Genomic DNA, 21297 nt, shown 5'->3' with positions numbered 1-21297 from the left:
CCAGTAATTAAACAGTATGCATTTTACTTTTTATTTTAATTAGCATTTTACACAATAGAAACAGACCTACAAACAGTACAAGTACCCAGTGAAACCCTGACTTGACTAAAATGTGGACAACCCTCCTAATTATTGAGTGATGGAAGTTATGGTACCAGTAAAATGTTGATAATGGTCAGAAATATATGACATGATGAAGATGGGATATATTTATTTATTTATTTATTAGGATTTTAACGTCACACTTTTGTTACAAAAAGAGTAGTTACTCATTACACAAGATTCATCAGTTCACAAGTTTAATATCAAACACAGTCATGGACAGTCATCTCCAATTCACCTCACTTGCACGTCTTTGGACTGTGGGAGGAAACCGGAGCTCCCAGAGGAAACCCACACAGACACGAGGAGAACATGCAAACTCCACAAAGAAAGGACCCAGACCGCCCCAACTGGGGATCAAACCAAGGACCTTCTTGCTGTGAGGTGACAGTGCTACCCACCAGCCACCATGCTGCCCCATTTGCATTTTAAACAATAGAAAGAGACCTACAAACAGTACAAGCACCCGCTGCCACCCTGTCTTGACTAAAATGTGAACAACCCCCCTAATTATTAAGTGATGGAAGTTATGGTACCAGTAAAATGTTGATAATGGTCAGAAATACTTGACATGATGAATCTGGGATATATGAAACAAGTAGATTGCGACCAAATCAAACAGTTCTTCAGTATATTTGCTACGTTTAGTCTTTTATCACAATGAGCTTAAGCAGCACTAGCCAGTCGCTAGTAAAAGCGTTTACAAGTTTGCTTTGGTAACAGTATAAATTACTTGAGCCCCTTTTTCCCCTATAACAGCCCACATTAAAATTGGGCTGATCTGTCTGGAGCTCCCAGCATGCCAAGAATATCAGCAGCTGTTCTTTCACATAAATGGCATTTTTATTTACCTTTCAATTTTATATATTGTCTAGCAATAGTTGTGCTTGTGTGTCCCTAAAATTACAATATTTCACAAATGTCAGTGCAAGTTTCATGCCATTTATCATTCTGCTTTTTTAATATTGCTTTCTAAAAGGTACAACACCATACAGCATATACACCATACATATACAGGGGTTGGACAAAATAACTGAAACACCTGTCATTTTAGTGTGGGAGGTTTCATGGCTAAATTGGACCAGTCTGGTGGCCAATCTTCATTAATTGCACATTGCACCAGTAAGAGCAGAGTGTGAAGGTTCAATTAGCAGGGTAAGAGCACAGTTTTGCTCAAAATATTGCAATGCACACAACATTATGGGTGACATACCAGAGTTCAAAAGAGGACAAATTGTTGGTGCACGTCTTGCTGGCGCATCTGTGACCAAGACAGCAAGTCTTTGTGATGTATCAAGAGCCACGGTATCCAGGGTAATGTCAGCATACCACCAAGAAGGACAAACCACATCCAACAGGATTAACTGTGGACGCAAGAGGAAGCTGTCTGAAAGGGATGTTCGGGTGCTAACCCGGATTGTATCCAAAAAACATAAAACCACGGCTGCCCAAATCACGGCAGAATTAAATGTGCACCTAAACTCTCCTGTTTCCACCAGAACTGTCCGTCGGGAGCTCCACAGGGTCAATATACACGGCCGGGCTGCCATAGCCAAACCTTTGGTCACTCGTGCCGATGCCAAACGTCGGTTTCAATGGTGCAAGGAGCGCAAATCTTGGGCTGTGGATAATGTGAAACATGTATTGTTCTCTGATGAGTCCACCTTTACTGTTTTCCCCACATCCGGGAGAGTTACGGTGTGGAGAAGCCCCAAAGAAGCGTACCACCCAGACTGTTGCATGCTCAGAGTGAAGCATGGGGGTGGATCAGTGATGGTTTGGGCTGCCATATCATGGCATTCCCTTGGCCCAATACTTGTGCTAGATGGGCGCGTCACTGCCAAGGACTACCGAACCATTCTGGAGAACCATGTGCATCCAATGGCGTTGCCGTGTATCAGGATGACAATGCACCAATACACACAGCAAGACTGGTGAAAGATTGGTTTGATGAACATGAAAGTGAAGTTGAACATCTCTCATGGCCTGCACAGTCACCAGATCTAAATATTATTGAGCCACTTTGGGGTGTTTTGGAGAAGCGAGTCAGGAAACGTTTTCCTCCACCAGCATCACGTAGTGACCTGGCCACTATCCTGCAAGAAGAATGGCTTAAAATCCCTCTGACCACTGTGCAGGACTTGTATATGTCATTTCCAAGACGAATTGACGCTGTATTGGCCGCAAAAGGAGGCCCTACACCATACTAATAAATTATTGTGGTCTAAAACCAGGTGTTTCAGTTATTTTGTCCAACCCCTGTATATATATTGTGTGTGTGTGTGTGTGTTTATGTAACCATTTACCATTTTAATCCTCAGCACGGCATCCACTAATTACACGCACACACAAATGACCACTTTTACTTTTGGTTTTATTACATAAGGGTCTCACGGTGGAAATGCAATCATTTTCACAGAGGCATCTCTCACGAGGTCGCAGAATGAGGTTGCGGGGATCTCCAGTGCACAAACCTCTCTCACAAAGTAGATCTACCATTTCCAAGCAATAGATGCGGATGAGATTCAGGACAATGTTGCCATGACGATGCCATGATTCTTTCATAGCGGTGCCCCCAATAGTTCACGGTGTACGTCTATTATGTGATGCTTCATGAAAGCCCAATTTCCAATCTAATAACCATAATTCAATTGCACAACTCTTACACAACAGCGATGCACCTGAACTGGAGGGAGGAGGAGGATTCTGCCATAAAAACTGGGACAAAAAAATAACTGAGCGGCACTTCAATTGCACCCCTTCAGCACTTAGAGGGAAACCTGATCATCCCTGAAGTGTGAATCTGAGGTGCTTCCTAAGCTGAACAGCATCTCTTTCATTTCATGTGATCTCAAGAGCCTCTCAAAACTTTCGTTTCAATCACAATCAGGACACATTTAACATCAAAATGTGATTAATCACAGCGCTGTTCAGTCACTCATCTGATACTCCAATCACCAACATAATCACGACTCCATATAAAGATCGGACCTGGTCATAAAATGCTAATGTCATATGATGTCATTTTTAACAAGTATATCTATCTATTGCTTATCTAGTCATGTGCTATTGTTGTGAAATGGAAACTTCTTGGAGCAACAACACCTCAGCAATGAAGCTCCACAAGCCCATAGCAAAACTGTTTAAAATCTATCTGTGGTTACCAATATAACTATTTATTAAGAACTCCATAAATCAGGTTTCCAAGACCAAGTATTCTTACACAAGTCAAGCACTGACTGAAGAGATGTAAAGCACACTGCTACATCAAACTCTTTTAGAATTAACTGAAATAAAGAACAGAAATGCATCAGTTGTTGGCTGGTATATGCTGTTGTATACTGATGTAGTTCTAGGTTAATCTGGTCAGCAGCAGTTTTGCTGTAATTTTGTGCAGTTTATGATGCTTTTGCAGAATTAGTTTTGCTTGTATATGAGCATGTTTTTGCTGGTCACCAACTTGCATTCTTTATTGGGTTTCCTGGTCACCAAGTGTCATTTGTTGTGTTTTTGCTAGTTGTGCTGGTTTTTGCAAATTATCAAATAGCGTCCGTTATGTTTTATGCCAGGGGTAAGTTCATTTCACCATGGGTGTTTATGCTTGACTATGTTAAATCTTAAGAGGTGGGTCAAGTCAAGCCCACATACAACACTTGGTGTAATTAGTGCTTGATGATGGACACAGAAACACCTGCCAGGGTGAGTTGCAGTGGACCAGCCTTCAGTCACTTGAATGGTTTCCAACTAGAGAAATGGTTGAATCCTCCTAATGCTGTATGTTTCAGTGTTTACAAGCTTGGTTAGGAAAACGTTAGTGGTTCTATATGGTCCAGCGTAGCTTTAGCTATATAATTCTACCCACAGAAATTTTCCTGTGGTGCTCTATTTGAGCACAAATAGAACAACTAATATTTTACTTAGGATTTGAATCATACAATTCATAGGAATTAATGGGTAGTGGTGGATCAGTGGTTAACGTACTGGGCTATTGATTAGGTTCAGGTTCAAGAATCAGCACTACCAGGTTACGCCTGTTGGTCCATTCATCAAGGTTCTTAACCCTTAAATGCTTGAACTGTATTCTGTATGAATTGTAAATTATTTACATTAAACCCTGCATTAGAAATCACTTTTAAGGTGCAGCAACACACCATTGCATTCTGTTTCAGGTAAATGTTTAAGAAAAATTGGTTCTACTTATCTTGGTGGTGTTTCAAAATGCCCAGTCTAAATTCAAATAGATTCAAACCACATGACAAACCATCAAAGACTTTCAGATAGTTCTTCAAGTGGAAATGAATCTATTTAGAACTGCACAACCAGCTAACAAAATACTGCAAACTTTTTATGTTTCTTCTGGTTCACTGTAATTTTAATGTAAATATATCATCTAATTGAATCGTACAAATACACCATGTGGAACCATTCATCTTAAGAATGTAGTAAAGTGCAGTGAGGGTGGCTGCTTCACAGCAAGAAGGTAGAGCGGTCCGGGTCCTTTCTGTGTGGATTTTGCATGTTCTCCTTGTGTCTGCATGGGTTTCCTCCGGGAGCTCTGGACGTGCAAGTGAGGTGAATTGGAAACACAAAATTGTCCATGACTGTGTTTGATGGTAAACTTAAGATGAATATAAATAACTTTATGTCTCTGAAGTATTCAAAAATCATGTCTAGACTAAAAAACACCCAGTAATTAAACAGTATGCATTTTACTTTTTATTTTAATCAATTATCTCTATTGCATTTTAAACAATAGAAACAGACCTACAAACAGTACAAGTACCCAGTGAAACCCTGACTTCACTAAAACGTGGACAACCCTCCTAATTATTGAGTGATGGAAGGTTGTGGTACCAGTAAAATGTTGATAATGGTCAGAAATATATGACATAATGGGATATATTTATTTATTTATTAGGATTTTAACGTCACACTTTGGTTACATTTATGACAGGAAACGGTAGTTACTCATTACATAAGATTCATCAGTTCACAAGTTTACTGTCAAACACAGTCATGGACAATTTTGTATCTCCAGTTCACCTCACTTGCACGTCTTTGGACTGTGGGAGGAAACCGGAGCTCCCGGAGGAAACCCACGCAGACACGAGGAGAACATGCAAACTCCACAAAGAAAGGACCCAGACCGCCCCAACTGGGGATCAAACCCAGGACCTTCTTGCTGTGAGGTGACAGTGCTACCCACCAGCCACCATGCTGCCCCATTTGCATTTTAAACAACAGAAATAGACCTACAAACAGTACAAGCACCCGCTGCCACCCTGTCTTGACTAAAATGTGGACAACCCTCCTAATTATTAAGTGATGGAAGTTATGGTAGTGGAGACACAAAATTGTCCATGACTGTTTGACGGTAAACTTGTGAACTGATGAATCTTGTGTAAGCAGTAACTACCTGTCCTGTCATGAATGCAACCAAAGTGTGTAAAACATGACGTTTAAATCCTAATTAATAAATAAACACCATAAAGGCACGAAAACCCCAAAAGAATCAACTGCATAATCGAACCTTTAAATTTAAATGTAGATCTAATACCCTCGTGTCATAACAAAACTACGCGCATCCATGTGCCAGTTTCATGCCACGATCACATCTGGCGTAATGAGCATGACATAACAGGATATTAAGCATTCACGTTCCACTTCATTTCAAATGGCACCGAATGCCTTTATGCAAAGTAAATAAAACGTTTATTTTACCTTTCATCCACTCCAGCACTTGCTTGGGTGTCCATTTACTTATGGGTTCCATAATGAGAGCCATGCTGTGACAGCGCGATGTGTGAATGAGCCGCCCGGGCTGGATGGAGGCGCATCGGTGCAGATCCGCGAGTAACACATTCAGGGTCCGGTCATTATCGGATTCACCCTTTGATCAGACCGCTGTGGGGGTATAGATGTATAAGGTGTAAAAGACCCCCTCTAATCTCTCTCTCTCTCTCTCTCTCTCTCGCACTCTCCCTCTCTCTCAGCATCACGACCCAGATGAACAGATGATGGTGCAGCAAGTCTAGTGGACAGAAACTATCCTGCAATCCTGCATGCACTGCAACACACACACACACACACACCTGCACATTTCTGCACATTTCACATGCAGCTCACAATGCATTGTGCATCAACTTCCAGTGGGCATCTGTGCCCAGCTGGGCTTAAAGAGGAACATTCACTTTGGCTATTTTTTATATCAGAAAATAGTATAATACTATACTACACTCATCTACAGATAAGATAGATAAGATATCCTTTATTTGTCATATATACATATACAGGTGTACAGTACAATGAAATTCTTTCTTCACATATCCCAGCTTGTTTGGAAGTTGGGGTCAGAGCGCAGGGACAGCCATCATACGGCACCCCCGGAGCAGACAGGGTTAAGGGTCTTGCTCAAGGACCCAACAGTGGCTGCATAGCAGAGCCTGGATTTGAACCGCCAATCTTCCAGTTGATAGCCCAAAGCTCTACCCACTACACTACCACTGTCCCCATGGAAAGAGGATAACTACAGTTAAAACTCATTCATTATACAGTTAAAATCATTCATTTATAAAGCAAGACAAATACACGAGTTATGTCAATGTATTGACAAACTCAGGATGTCCATCATCAATTAGTAAAAAAAAAAAAAGATTATAAAAGCATCTTAAAAACATAGTCATGTTATTTAATCTTGAAGGTATAAAGCACGTTATAGCTCTTGAACTAGACCTTTAATAAGCTGGATCAAAATTGAACCACTATGCTGCAAAATGGCTAGATTTCTTAAAAATGTAGGGGCAGTTATAGGTTATATCAAACACAGTCCTGGACAATTTTGTATCTCCAATTCATCTCACTTGCATGTCTTTGGACTGTGGGAGGAAACCGGAGCTCGCGGAGGAAACCCATGCAGACACGGGGAAAACATGCAAACTCCACACAGAAAGGACCCAGACCGCTCCATCTGGGGATCAAACCCAGGACATTCTTGCTGTGAGGCGACAGTGCTACCCACTTAGTGCTACCCATCTTTGAATTCTGGCAGGGGCAGCTGTAGCCTAGTGGTTAAGGTACTGGTCCAGTAATCAGAAGCTTGCCGGTTCAAGCCCCACCACTGCCAGGTTGCCACTGTTGCCAGGTGGGGCTTGAACCGGCAAGCTTCTGATTCACACTCTGTGTGGAGTTTGCATGTTCTCCCCGTGTCTGTGTGGGTTTCCTCCGGGTGCTCCGGTGTCCTCCCACAGTCCAAAGACGTGCAAGTGAGGTGAATTGGAGATACTAAATTGTCCATGGCTGTGTTCGATATAACCTTGTGAACTGATGAATCGTAACTACTGTTCCTGTCATGAATGTAACCAAAGTGTAAAACATGACGTTAAAATCCCAATAAACAAACAAACAAACTTAAAAGATCTATAGAAGTGCTACAGACAGAAACAGTCTTGTTTACTGAATTTATGAATAATATTTACAACCTCGTATATTGATTTTACCCATTAGAATTAAGTCCTCTATTTTGTGCTAATGCCTGGTATTGAATTGTCGGTGTCCTCCCTTCCCCTCCTGCTCCCTCCATAGGTGCCCTACAGAGTGCCAGATGGAGGCGGGACCAAGGCGCTCCGGGCTGATCTCGCCATCTGATTGGCTCCTGTCTGCCCTGACGTCACGATCATGATTAGAATTGATGATCGGACGGTCTGATTTCATTGTCTGGTGCAGAGAAGAAAAAAAAATCTGCTGAATTGGAGCGCCGCTGATTTGTCAACAAAGAGAGGTATTTATTTTGGTTATTGTCGGGGATCGTGTGGCACGGGTTTGGGTGGCATGCAGGCTCGACCCCGCACCTTTCAGGTCACTGGTTTGGACAAGGAGAGGGTCTGTGAGCAGGGCAGGTTTCGGAAATGAAAGAAAAGTTTGGGGTGCGCGGTGTGGTCATGGATGTGCCGGGCCTGAGCGCGGTGCTTTGACTGGCACAGGCACCACCACATCGGTCATTCCAAACTTTTCTTTCTCGTGTTGAATTCGGAGTGGTATTAGGGAACTGGAACGGTTCCACTCGTGCATGTGAGTGTTCCTCATCCCCTCCATTGCAGTGCAACGTGATTGTATTGTTATTGCACTGCCATGCGCACTGGGGGTATTCTAAATTCGGGGATGCACGTATAACCCAAAATACCCCCCTATTCATTTTAATTGCATTCGGGAACTCAAGATCACACACAACACATAGCATTCATTTTATTCCCGATTTATTGCTGCAAACCCACTTATTGTTCCTTATTGTATCCGGAAGGATTCGGTCGTGCAGCAGATATTCGGAGTCGCGTTTGATCTTTCGGCTCTTTGATGTTGTTCGGGCGCACCGCGCGCACTTGCCATGTTTTTAGCATGGTGGCTAAGCTAACGCATCAGCAGCAGCCGTGCTGCACCTCTCAACTCAACTTGCTACAGCCTGTCCCTTTTGTTTTAGGTCCCTTCCCCCTTCAAATGTGCCAACTCATAGATCAAAATGTATTCCACCGATCCAAGCGCTGTCAGACAAAACACTCACTGGTTCTGATGCATTTGATTGTGTTTCCTTTGATTTTATTCTGTACTATAGATGATTCATTATTTTGACAAAAGTATTGGGACACTCCTAATTACCCCTGAATTAACACGTTTCCTCCCAAACAATTCCTAGCAGGTGTAATAAATCAATTAAATAAAAAGAAGGTCCTTTTCTGTTCCAGCATTTCTGTTCAAAGAATCAGAAGATATCCATATCTCTGGGGTCAGAGCGGAGGGTCAGCCATCGTACGGGCGCCCCTGGAGCAGAGAGGGTTAAGGGCCTTTCTCAAGGACCCAACAGTGGCTGGAGAGCCTGGATTTGAACCGCCAATCTTCCGGTTGATAGACCAAAGCTCTGCCCACTAGGCTACCACCGTCCCAGGCAGCACAGTGGGTAGCACCGTCCCCTCACAGCAAGAAGGTCCTGGTTTCTTTCTGTGTGGAGTTTGTAAGTTCTCCCTGTGTCTGATACAAGATTGTTCATGGCTGTGTCAAACTTGTGAACTGATGGGTGCCCAGGTGGCACAGCGGGATATTCCGCTAGCACACCAGCACCGAGTTTCTGAACTCCTCGGTTCAAAACTGGCAGGCATAATTGGCCGTGCCTGCAGCAGATACTAATTGGCCACCGTATCTGCAGGGTGGGGGCCGGACTATGTGTGGGTGGGTCTTCATCCGCTGTGTAAGGACCGTGATTGGTGGAAGAGACGCCTGTGCAGAATGCAGGGACGAGAAGAGGAGGGCTGTACACGTGACGGAAGAGGCGTGTACAGCGGCATGCTCTCCTCGGATGCAATCTGGTATCTCTCAGCAGCGGAAGACAAAATTGAGTGCGCTAAATCGGGAGGAATATGGGGAGAGAGAAAAAACTGATGAATCTTGTGTAACGAGTTTCTACCTGTTTAATATTTTTTATTTAATATTGATTCATTCATTCACACTCGGTCCCAATATTGATGATGTTTCCTGCTGTACCTCTCATTATTCTCCCTTGTATTCCAGATTGAGTTTGAGCTGACCAGAGAGCTGATAGGCGATCCCGATGCCAGCGTAGAGTCGGGCAGAGCCGTGCCATGCTACAGAGTGACTAACCCTGTCCAATAGCATCCCAACATGCTAGAACTTGTTCGGTTGAAACTATAAAGTCCTCAGGGAAGTGAAAGTAGCTGATTGTGATTTGGTGCTGAATGGCTCGTCGCTGGAGAACAGTGGTCCTGATCTCGTCCTTACCTCACCTGAAGCATGGAAGCATGGCAGGAGAAACGGAGTGTGCACACTGTGAGTATTGGCGTTAACACCAGGTGTTCTAAGAAGGTCTTTCTATTAGTGTGTTTAGAAATAATAGTTGTTTTGGACCTAGTGCTTTCAGGTATTTTTTTACCGTGTACAATTTCGATTTGTCCCAGTTATTTAGTGCATCTGTTTTGGCAGCACCCATCGCCTATAGGGGTATAAAATCCACATATATACAATTATAAAAAAAATATGATATGCTTTTAATTTTGTGGCAACAGTTTAGCAAAGGCCCTTTTCTGTTCCAGCATGAATGTGCCTCTGTACACAAAGTGAGCTCCATAAAGACATTATTTAATGAATTTGGTGTGAAGGAACAGACTTCAACCACTTTTGTCACATTTGGAATCAGTGGAATGCCGACTGCCACAAAAATGCTCTTTTGACTAAACGTACTTCAACAGACGAACCTTTCTAGAGGAGTAGATGCTGTTATAGCCACAAAAGTTGGGGGCAGATTTGGATATGGATGAGGTGCTGCACCTATAATAAATGATTGTAATTTTTCTTTGTCTTTGTTTGTTCCTTAGATGAATCTTCGGTCCGTGTTCACTGCAGAACAGCAGCGTATCCTTGAGCGGTACTACAAAAATGGCATGACCAATCAGAGTAAGGGCTGCTTTCAGCTCATCCTGCAGTGCGCACAGGAGGTCAAACTTGACTTCAGCGTAGTCCGGGTGGGTATGTCTCTGGGTGTTATGGGTCGTTTGGTCCCATACTGAACCAGGGAAATGTAAAAATCTTTTATTGTCAATCATCACACATTCACAGAAGTTTGTAGACCAGTGAAATTGCTCTGAATCGCATTTTTGAATAAATATTTTGACTGTGCAGCATGTGACACACATCAGTCTGGTTTATGATAGTATACATGTTATTAATTTTACGTGGTGATTTGCCCACTTTTTTGCATTGTACCAAGCAGCAATATCCAATTCCCCTGTACTCTGGTGCCCTCTGCCACTGGCATGACACCCTTGCTGGCCAGTTAAGGCCACAGGCTAGCACATGTCTTTTCTGATACATGTAATGGACTTACCAAGCATTCTAACATGTACAAACCATCATGCTGTGCACCATTGATTCCTCAACCAGACAGCAGAAGCCACAATGTTAGTGCTTAGAATTAGACAAGAAACAATTAATAGCAGGTGCTTGTGCAGCCCAGAATCACTGGGATCCAGGGTTTGAATCCCCATCGTTGCTAATAGACGATCGGGGGTCTACATACAGACATGATTGGCTTTGTCTATAGCATGCTAATGTTCTTTCTCAGGTTGGTAAAAGAGCCAAATCATGTTACCTTGGTTGGAATTTAATGATACATTAATTATTTCCTTGTGTGTCCTTGTTAGACATGGGTTGGCAATAAGAGACGAAAGCTGGCCTCCAAGGCTGAGAAGAATGGAGTGGTGGGTCTATCTAACCATGCCATTGTGAGTGCCAGTGGTGCCCTTGTGGTTTCCCCGGTGTTAACCTCAGAGCTAGCTGCTGTTCGTAATGTTCAGCATGGACCAGCTGTAGCTCACCTCCTGCCTCCACCATCCTCATGCCCTTCTTCCACCTCTTCTTCCTCAACCTCATCCTCACCCTCCTCTAATGGACTCAAGAACAACAACGACGTCATAGTGACTGGTGCTTACAGCCTCCAGCGCATCGCCAACCGCCCAGATGCTTCATCTCAGAGCAGGGTGGCGGCAAAAGTGGTGCCCTTGAATTCCAACCCTGAGCAGAGTCTGCACTCTCGACTGGTGCTGCACCCAGATGTTGCTTCTCTCCAGCGCAAATCCCCTCAGGTCCCCATGCTAAACCAGATGAGGAAGACAATCTCACTCAGAGACCTGGCATCTGTGCCCCCTAGCTGGGCAAAGCAATACGGAGCTCCACAGCACCAGCCTTGGCCGCAGGTTTCACACCAACAAACATCAGCAAACCTTCACCGAACTCCTCCTGCCAGTCCTGCAGACAGTGGAGTTCGGATTCAGCAGGTTTTCACCATCGCTGGGCTCACGGACTCCTCACCTCGACCTTCTCCTGGTACCAGTCAGGATCACGGGGTGAGAAAAATAAACATGCCCAGCTCCTCAGATACTTTTTCGATAGCGATGGAAACAGGAGATGCGGATGATGAGTATTCAAGAGAGGAGGAGTTGGCCAACATGAGCGCCCAGTTGCACCTCAGCAAGTCCACAGGAAGTACCAGTGCTGTGGAGGGCAACAGGAGCTCAACAGGAGAGCCTCATCAGATCAGCAACCAGGGTGTTTATGCTGTGACAGCAAGGTCCCAGTTTCATGTGGGGCAGAATTCTCCACATTCCCCAAATTCAGCCCTGTTTGGGGAGAAGGGGTGTCAAACCAACAGCCCTCTGTTGCTTAGTACAACTTCACATGGCAGCTTCCCAGTCTCAGAGACTTCTCCATCAAGGGTACCCGACCTCAAGGTACAATGATGTCTACCACAGTTTTTGTTATTATTATTATTATTATAGCCACTCTATATGGCCTAAAGTATTTGGACACCTGACCACAAGCTTGTTAAACCTCTATTTGATCTATATGGTCTTTTTAGCTATAACAACAGCCACCTATGTGAGAAGGCTTCTCACAAGACTTTGAAGTATGTCTGTAGTAATTTGTGCCCATTAAGTCAAAAACATTTGCATGGCTGGGCACATGATGCCTCAGTTGATGTTCCAGTTCATTCCAAAGCTGTACAGTGGGACTGGGCAGGCCACTGTAGTTTCTTTAAACCAAACTTTTCTACCTGTCTTTATAGAGCTTGCTAACAGGAAAAGGGCCTTCCCTTATCTGTTGCTGCAAAGTTGGAAGCATATAATTTTTTTATATAATTAATTTTTAACATTTGTTAGCAGTTGTTTTGGCTGAAACGCATACATTTCAAAAATAGAATGGGTGTCCCAATACATTAGTCAATATAATGTATGAGTTCTAGAATGTTACATGTTTTATTTGATGCTTTTATTTTCCTTCTTGCTGTTTCTTAAGAAGTTTAGACTTCATGGAATGGGTTAAAATGTGGCTCATCATTGTGTGTTTTGTTAGGAAAGTATGATGTCGGCTCCCTGGCTTCTCAGTAACTCAAGGAAAAGAACGGTGAGTGCATCTACTTCCCGCCGTAAGTAGCCGTCATTTCTAGAACATAAGCGTCTCTAAATTGAATCTGTGTGCAGCTCCAGGATCGAACCCAGTTTAGCAATGGGGATCTGTACACGCTGAAGAGGTACTGGGATAACGGCATGACCAGTCTGGGCTCCGTGTGCAGAGAGAAGATCTCAGCAGCTTCTACTGAGCTCAATGTGGACGCCGAAATCATTAAGGTTTGTAATTAATCCAGCAATTATTTCTGATGCATCCGGTCATAAAGTCTTTAAGATGAAAATGTCTTTTTACTGTGCTGATACTCTGAATCTCAAAATATTACTAGAAAAGTGCACAAATGTAACCAAATTGCATCACATGGTTGAAAGTAGAAGGTTGGCACAAATTCAAGGGCATAGAAGAACAGTGGACATTTGTGTGGAGGAACAATCTTATGTAAATGATAAACCTACACTTGAATGATAACAGAACTACTACTGATGTTATTAATGTTCAGATTAAATGTAGTAAAAAAGGACAAAAAGGGCAGTCATTGCCTAGTGGTTAAGGTACTGAATTAGTAATCGAAAGGTTGCTGGTTCAAGCACCACCACTGCCAGGTTGCCACTGTTGGGCCCTTCAGCAAGGCCCTTAACCCTCAATTGCTTAGTCAGTATACTGTAATAGTACTGTAAGTCACTTTGAATAAAAGTAACTGCTAAATGCCAAAAATTTAATTGTAAATGTAATGCTTTAAAAGTTGACTCTGAGTCTAAGTACAAGTACAGGGGTTACTGTATGTCTGATTAACCAATTGGTGATTTAGAATCGAATATAAATGCATTTATTTACATGCCATTTGCACCTGAAACATAATGACATTCATATACAGGGGTTGGACAAAATAACTGAAACACCTGGTTTTAGACCACAATAATTTATTAGTATGGTGTAGGGCCTCCTTTTGCGGCCAATACAGCGTCAATTGGTCTTGGAAATGACATATACAAGTCCTGCACAGTGGTCAGAGGGATTTTAAGCCATTCTTCTTGCAGGATAGTGGCCAGGTCACTACGTGATGCTGGTGGAGGAAAATGTTTCCTGACTCGCTTCTCCAAAACACCCCAAAGTGGCTCAATAATATTTAGATCTGGTGACTGTGCAGGCCATGGGAGATGTTCAACTTCACTTTCATGTTCATCAAACCAATCTTTCACCAGTCTTGCTGTGTGTATTGGTGCATTGTCATCCTGATACACGGCACCGCCATTGGATGCACATGGTCCTCCAGAATGGTACAAGTATTGGGCCAAGGGAATGCCATGATATGGCAGCCCAAACCATCACTGATCCACCCCCATGCTTCACTCTGGGCATGTAACAGTCTGGGTGGTACGCTTCTTTGGGGCTTCTCCACACCGTAACTCTCCCGGATGTGGGGAAAACAGTAAAGGTGGACTCATCAGAGAACAATACATGTTTCACATTGTCCACAGCCCAAGATTTGCGCTCCTTGCACCATTGAAACCGACGTTTGGCATCGGCACGAGTGACCAAAGGTTTGGCTATGGCAGCCCGGCCGTGTATATTGACCCTGTGGAGCTCCCGACGGACAGTTCTGGTGGAAACAGGAGAGTTGAGGTGCACATTTAATTCTGCCGTGATTTGGGCAGCCGTGGTTTTATGTATTTTGGATACAATCCGGGTTAGCACCCGAACATCCCTTTCAGACAGCTTCCTCTTGCGTCCACAGTTAATCCTGTTGGATGTGGTTTGTCCTTCTTGGTGGTATGCTGACATTACCCTGGATACCGTGGCTCTTGATACATCACAAAGACTTGCTGTCTCGGTCACAGATGCGCCAGCAAGACGTGCACCAACAATTTGTCCTCTTTTGAACTCTGGTATGTCACCCATAACGTTGTGTGCATTGCAATATTTTGAGCAAAACTGTGCTCTTACCCTGCTAATTGAACCTTCACACTCTGCTCTTACTGGTGCAATGTGCAATTAATGAAGATTGGCCACCAGACTGGTCCAATTTAGCCATGAAACCTCCCACACTAAAATGACAGGTGTTTCAGTTATTTTGTCCAACCCCTGTAGGTGTAGTGAGGTTTTACATAGGCCAAGCTCATCAGAGATTAAAGGAAAAAGGACGAAATTAAATAAATTTAGGAGAAATTTCACAAGAGCAGAAATGTGATTTTTGCTGCCTTAAAAGTGACTTCAAATAACATAAAAAAATAAATATATACGCAGCCACACATTCAGCCTGATCCTCAGTAATCTGCCCTCAGGTGTGAGTGTAAATGAGTGAGTGTGATGCTCTGTGGTAGACTCGTGTCTCTACAGTGTGAATTGAGATTCCTGCTGAACCTGTTTTCTGGAATCATTCTTATTATTTTATCATCAGTATTAATATCATTATTACTTTATGCTTTTCTGGCAGACGTGGATCGGCAATCGCAGAAGGAAGTACAGACTGATGGGCATTGAAATTCCACCTCCCAAAGGAGGACCAGTGACCTTTCCTAAAGTAGCAGGTACGGAGCTGCCACCATCTTCCACCCCTGAGGGGGACGGGGTTAGGTACACAGCACCCCAGCAGGATGGGGAGCAAAGTGATGCAGTGTCACTCTGTCTGTCTGAAGGTACAAAATCATGTTATAATTTAGCTATTTATATACATAAAACTATATATTATATTTATGTATACACACACGCTGTGGTTAAAGTATGTGGACACCCCTTATAATTATTAAGCTCAGGTGTTTCAGCCACTCCCATTGCTTGGTGTAAAAAATCAATTGTGATGTAAACAATATGCCTCTAGTTTTTTGGCAACAGTATGCATACACACCCTGTGTGCAAACTGAGGTTCATATAAACATGGTTTGATGGTTGAGGTGTGGAGAAGCACTGGCCTCAGCTCCCCACTGAACACCTTTGCAATGAATTGTAATGTTGATTGTGAGTACCTGACCACACTAATGCCAATTTGACTGAACTGACACAAATGCCCACAGACACACTCCAAAATCTTGATAAAGCCTTCCTAGACATGTTGAGGCTGTTCTAGCAAAAGCAAGGGCAACAATTCCATATTTATGCTCTTGGTTAAGCAGGCAGTTGTAGCCTAGTGGTTAAGGTATTGGACTAGTAATTGAAAGTCTACTGGTTCAAGCCCCACCACTGCCAGGTTGACACTGTTGGGCCCTTGAGCAAGGCCCTTAACCTTTAATTGCTTACACAGTATTCTGTTGCAGTCAATGTCAAGTGTCCACATAGTTTTGGCTATATAGTGTACCAGTATGAACAAAACTAATATTATCACTTTTGTTTTTGCAGATGGAGCAAGTGACTCTTACCTGAAGGAGAACGACGACGTGAATGATGGGTCGAATAGTTCTGTCCTTAATGAGAACATGGTAGGAAACAGTTCGTTTTATAAGATCACAGAGTTTTGTGTTAATCAAATACAACAATAATAGTTAAATATTGTTTTCTAAAATACAAAAAAAGATTTAATCTAATTTTCATCAACCGCATTATGCTGACCAAGGTTGCGGCCAGTCCAGTTTTGCTGGGAAACACTGGACACAAGGCAGGAATACCCTGGGCAAGGCACCAATCCATAGCAGGCCATCTGCCACCCCCTCCTGTACCAGTCTAAATAAATTTTAGCAAACTATTGTTAATTTACATATACCGTGGGAGCCAAAAGTTTAAGATCTCTAGTGAAAATTATCCATTTTGTCATTTGCATGTTTCCATCAAAAATCTTCATCCTAAAAGTTTTACTAAAACCACTTGACTGTCAAGGACTTTCCTCCACAGTCACTTGATCTAAACTCCATCGAGCATTTATGGAGGCACTTTAAGACTAAAAAGGTCAAGCATTTAGTAACACAGCTCATGTTTGGAGAACATCGATCATCAGATTTTGCACAAACTTGTGGAGCCATCTTCAGTGCATGCAGTCATTAGTCATAGTAGTCGAATTTTAAAGTATTTACTTTTATGTTTAACCGCTCTCACATTTGCCTCACTCAGGAAACAGTCCTGCTATGATGAGACCCTCATCTGGAGACTCACATCTACAGATGAAATATAAAAACAATTCCCTATAGGCAAAGCTTATTTTAGTAAAATGTTTATCCCAGATGTCTGTGCTGCTGATCTGTCCATGTTGAAAATTACATAAACAGTATGATCAAAACTATGTGGACACCCTTTTGAATTATTGAGATCTGGTGTTTTAGAAATACCTTTTTGCACCATATACATGTGTATTAAATCTGTTATATGAAATAAATGACTGACTGTGTCAATTATTAATTTTGAACTGGGCCTTCTTGTCCAACATCCATATCTTCTGCAGTACCTTTCTAGAAAAGAGGAGACTGCTCATGGTCAGGTGTCTGCAGGTGTCTGTGTTTTTGGCCTTATAGTGTAATTAACATGTTTATGCATTTCTCTTAGTGCACTGGTATTGGTTAACAGTCAGTACCAGTTAAGACCTCCCATAGAACATACCATTTTTATGGTTTAGAATGTAATTACTGTGACAAATGTTGAGTTTTGCCTCTAAATTTGCCTCTAAAACACAAAGGTAATTAAGTGATGCCTTTTCACTGTAGGACTGTGTAAATAATGTGTGCAAAATCATAAAATAAATTAAATGGTTCATATAAAACATTGATTGATAGTGTAAATAGAAATATCTCTGCTGCTATATAAACCCTATGCTGCTAACTGTACAGTATATCAGAATATGTTTTTTTACCTCACTTATCGTTTACTCAGTACCATGTACTGGCCAACAGAAATGTCTCTTGTATTTATTGTAGATCTTTGTATTTATTGTACTGTTTATTTTTACCTGCAGTGTGTAGTGTGTATTGTTTTGCATGTGTGTTCTGTGTTGCACCCTGGTCCTGGATTTATATTCCTGACTGTTTCCTTACAGAAGATTGAAATTATTGATGAAGATGATGACGATGATGTTGACGATGAAGGTGATGTGATGGCCACAGACATGGAGCAAATGCAAAGTTTTTTAGAGTACAAAGTGAGTACAAAACCCTGATCTTCTTTTACTGTACATGTCAGGCTTAAGCTCATTCAATTAAAGCAGCACATTTACACTGAACACTATTTCCTCCCATGATTCCTTTGGTAATACAAACTAAAGGTTAATTAGGACTAATGTGCATATTGTTCCTTTCACACACAGGTTTTTTTTTCTCACCCAGTGTTCATAAAATCTGATTCTAATTCTGAAGCTCTGTAGTTCTTGAAAATATGTTTATTTCTCAGGAAAAGTGCAGTTTGAGTTGTATTCGCAATAAATAAATTGAATCTGCTGCCGTCCGGTGTAAAGAAGCAGCAGGTGGCGTCCAGTGTGTCAGAGGAGCAGTGTGCTTGCAGTCTTTTGCACGGTTGTCATGCTTATGTAAAAAGGAATTGGAAATTATATATTCAAATTATTTACTATATAATTATATTTAATATATAATTAAAATTTTTAATTTTAAAGATAAAAGTTCCTTCATAGTTATCAGGTATCATAGTTATCCTGGTCAGGGTTGCGGTGGGTTTGTTTCTCTGGAATTTAGTATCAAATTCTGGACAGGACGTGTTCATCATGGAATAATAACAGTAATAATAGTAATTATTATCATCATCCATTATTTATTGTTTTTGTTTATAATTATTACTCACACCACTCCAGCAAAATGTACTTCTCATCCCTACTGGTGCTGGAAGCAAACCTACACCTTTGTTTTAAATGTGTGTAGACTTGTATGTAACTTTGACTGCATGTAAAGCAATACATGTGATAAAAACGTTCAGTTCTTATTTGTATGCAAAGTTGGAGCCGTAGTGTGTATCTGAGAGTAAGGGCAGAACGGCTGGTGAATCCTCATTCAGTCATGCAGAAACCTTTTCATTCAGATGGAGGATTATAGATTAGTGGCAGTGCAGGGCTTCCAATGTGACCAGTCATGTGTTCAGAAAGAAGAGGACTGAGCGGAGGGTTATCAGCACAGAAGAAAGAAAATCGTCACTGTACTTTAGAATTTTGGATAAAGCTAATTGGCAATTTATTGTAGACATTTACTGTGGATTGAGCAAAAATTCTGACCTGATTTTTTGCACACCTTTTGCTGTAGATTTAATTTTAAATAAATGAAATTACATTTACATGTAATGACTCACGTTGGCGAATTACAAATTCTTCTGGCTGTGTCACTCACAGTTGGCTATGTGCATCCTGTATGCTTCAATTATTCTTGACTCTACTGGAGTCCAGTTGCTGCTATTTAAAGTGACCATTACAGTTTGGAAAAGCCCCCACTTGGGTTCATAAGGGCCAACAATTTACACTGTGTTGGCAGGACGAAGATGCCAATGCCAGTGTCCTGCACAGAGCCCTGACCTCAATCCCATGGAACATCTATGGATACATTGGAACACTGAATAGTGAGCTTAAGATACAACCATATACAACAGGCATACATTTCCCACAGACACACTCTAAAATCTTGAAGAAAGCTTTCCTTATGAGTGTTGGCTGGTATCTCCAACAGACTCATGGTCAGGTGTTCACATATTTGTGCCCATATAATGTATATTAATGTGAATGTTTTGTAATTCCAGAAATGTACTTTACTTAGTCAGTGGAATACAGACCCTGTTTGTTTTTCAGCACGAGGAGGTTCAGTACCTTGAGAGCGAGTTGGAGAGCCAGAAGAGGAAATACCATGAGCTGATGACCTTCACCAAACACCTACTGACAGCGCTAAAGAGCAACGACACAGAAAAACAGCAGGTACGTCATTATAAAAAGCTTATTTGCTTAAATTTAGAACAATACAGTTCCATTCTAATCTATCCTGGTTCTGTTGCTAATTTTCACTGCAGGAGCTGTTATCCAGCCTACCTCACCATATTGAAGACGACATCGCGGCGAGTCAAGAACGGGATGTTGAGATGAACTGTAACCAGAAGGATTCCTCTGTATCAGAGGGGGACGGAGGTACAGAACCTGTGTGACTGTAATCCCTCCTCTCCTGTACTAAACACTCCGCACCGTGCCTGTGGACGTTTTCTGAACCGTTACGGACCTGCTGCGGCCTTTTTTGCCGACTATCATTCTTGTGTGGATTTAACTGTCAATAAACATCTCTAAGTTAAACATCATCTCTGTTTTGACTTTCTATTGGAACTATTTGCAAAAGAATATAAGAAAAAAATAGTTGAAATGTGATCTTATTATGGTAATAATGCTCTTCTCATTTCACCCATGTTCTCTAATGAACTAACTGGAGTAGCAAAACTATCTCCGACACGTGAGGTATGTTTTTGCCACATCCATATGGATTTACGGTACTTTAACTTTAATTTACACTACAAAATATGCAGAGGTGATACTATTTGAGAAGGTGTGTATACATTTTTGTGCCAGTGTAATTTATATACATTTACATTATGTAGTCTTACTGTACACATTTTGGAACAAACAATATGTTATACGTATATATGATTTATCTGAAGATTTAAAGATAACTCCCAATCTAGTGTGTACTCCTGCCTTGCATCCAGTAATTCCAGGAGATGATAGATCAAATTCAACCCTGACCAGTAAAACAAATAGATGATTATTATTATTACTACAACGATATATTGCACAGATGGTGTTGTGTGTGCTTTTATAGCTACATAGAGTCCTGGGACCTAGTCTCAATCCTTTATTCTGGTTGTTGTCTGTCAGAAGTTTTCCCTCTTTTATAAAACATATAGAAGATGGATTGAGTAGGTGAGTGTCCAGGTTGTGTTTACCTGTTTTGGTTGGCCTACTGACCTTTGACCAGGATAATGAGGTTAGTGAAATAAATATAAAGAAACACAACAATTGATTATTATTATTACAAAGATACTGTTGCACAGATGGTGTTTTGAGTGCCTGCATAGCTACATAGAGTCCTGGGACCTAGGCTCAATTCTTATTTTTGGTTGTTGTCTGTCGTCTATCGGAAGTTTTCCCTTATTTAAAAAACATTTAGGAGATGGATTGGTGATTTTAAATTAGCTCTAAATGTGAGTAGGTGAGTGTCCAGGGTGTGTTTACCTGTATTGGCAGGCCTACTGAACCCCCACCATGATAATGAGGTTAGTAAAATAAATATCAAGAAAAACTATTCTAAACTATACTAAAAAAAAATTAATTAACAATTATTATAA

General features: G+C 41.7%; 2 protein-coding genes across 3 annotated transcripts in view; one reads left to right on the top strand and one right to left on the bottom strand.

Annotated features, from left to right (window-relative positions):
- LOC134319302 (connector enhancer of kinase suppressor of ras 2-like) overlaps positions 1 to 5996 on the bottom strand; it is a 46581-nt gene extending 40585 nt beyond the window's left edge. Inside the window, exon 1 of the mRNA XM_063000389.1 lies at positions 5824 to 5996. Coding sequence (XP_062856459.1) covers positions 5824 to 5887 — 64 coding nt within the window. The 5' untranslated portion in view covers positions 5888 to 5996. The remainder of the gene's footprint in view (positions 1 to 5823) is intronic.
- A 2837-nt stretch (positions 5997 to 8833) lies between these two features.
- hdx (highly divergent homeobox) lies at positions 8834 to 20256 on the top strand. Of its 2 annotated transcripts, XM_063000390.1 has the most exons (11): positions 8834 to 9103; positions 9658 to 9933; positions 10479 to 10625; positions 11304 to 12389; positions 13012 to 13062; positions 13140 to 13286; positions 15500 to 15701; positions 16399 to 16478; positions 18020 to 18121; positions 19763 to 19885; positions 19978 to 20256. In XM_063000390.1, exons 2-11 carry the CDS (start codon positions 9898 to 9900, stop codon positions 20107 to 20109), a joined length of 2106 nt encoding a protein of 701 aa, XP_062856460.1. In that variant the 5' UTR covers positions 8834 to 9103; positions 9658 to 9897; the 3' UTR covers positions 20110 to 20256. The 2 variants fall into 2 exon arrangements, with proteins under 2 accessions (XP_062856460.1, XP_062856461.1); XM_063000391.1 differs by lacking the exon at positions 8834 to 9103 and having other exon boundaries at positions 9285 to 9933.
- The last annotated feature ends 1041 nt before the right edge of the window (positions 20257 to 21297 follow it).

The sequence above is a fragment of the Trichomycterus rosablanca genome, chromosome 8 (genome assembly GCF_030014385.1).
Source record: "Trichomycterus rosablanca isolate fTriRos1 chromosome 8, fTriRos1.hap1, whole genome shotgun sequence".
In the NCBI taxonomy this organism is placed as follows: domain Eukaryota; kingdom Metazoa; phylum Chordata; class Actinopteri; order Siluriformes; family Trichomycteridae; genus Trichomycterus; species Trichomycterus rosablanca.
This window is presented reverse-complemented; position numbering and strand designations above follow the sequence as displayed.

Excerpts from the sequence above, each read along its gene's own strand:
- hdx (XM_063000390.1), top strand. The coding sequence starts at position 9,898 with ATGGAAGCATGGCAGGAGAAACGGAGTGTGCACACT. Across the intron at positions 10,626-11,303 it reads TTGACTTCAGCGTAGTCCGG|ACATGGGTTGGCAATAAGAG; the intron begins GTGGGTATGTCT and ends TGTCCTTGTTAG. Across the intron at positions 13,063-13,139 it reads GTAACTCAAGGAAAAGAACG|CTCCAGGATCGAACCCAGTT; the intron begins GTGAGTGCATCT and ends ATCTGTGTGCAG.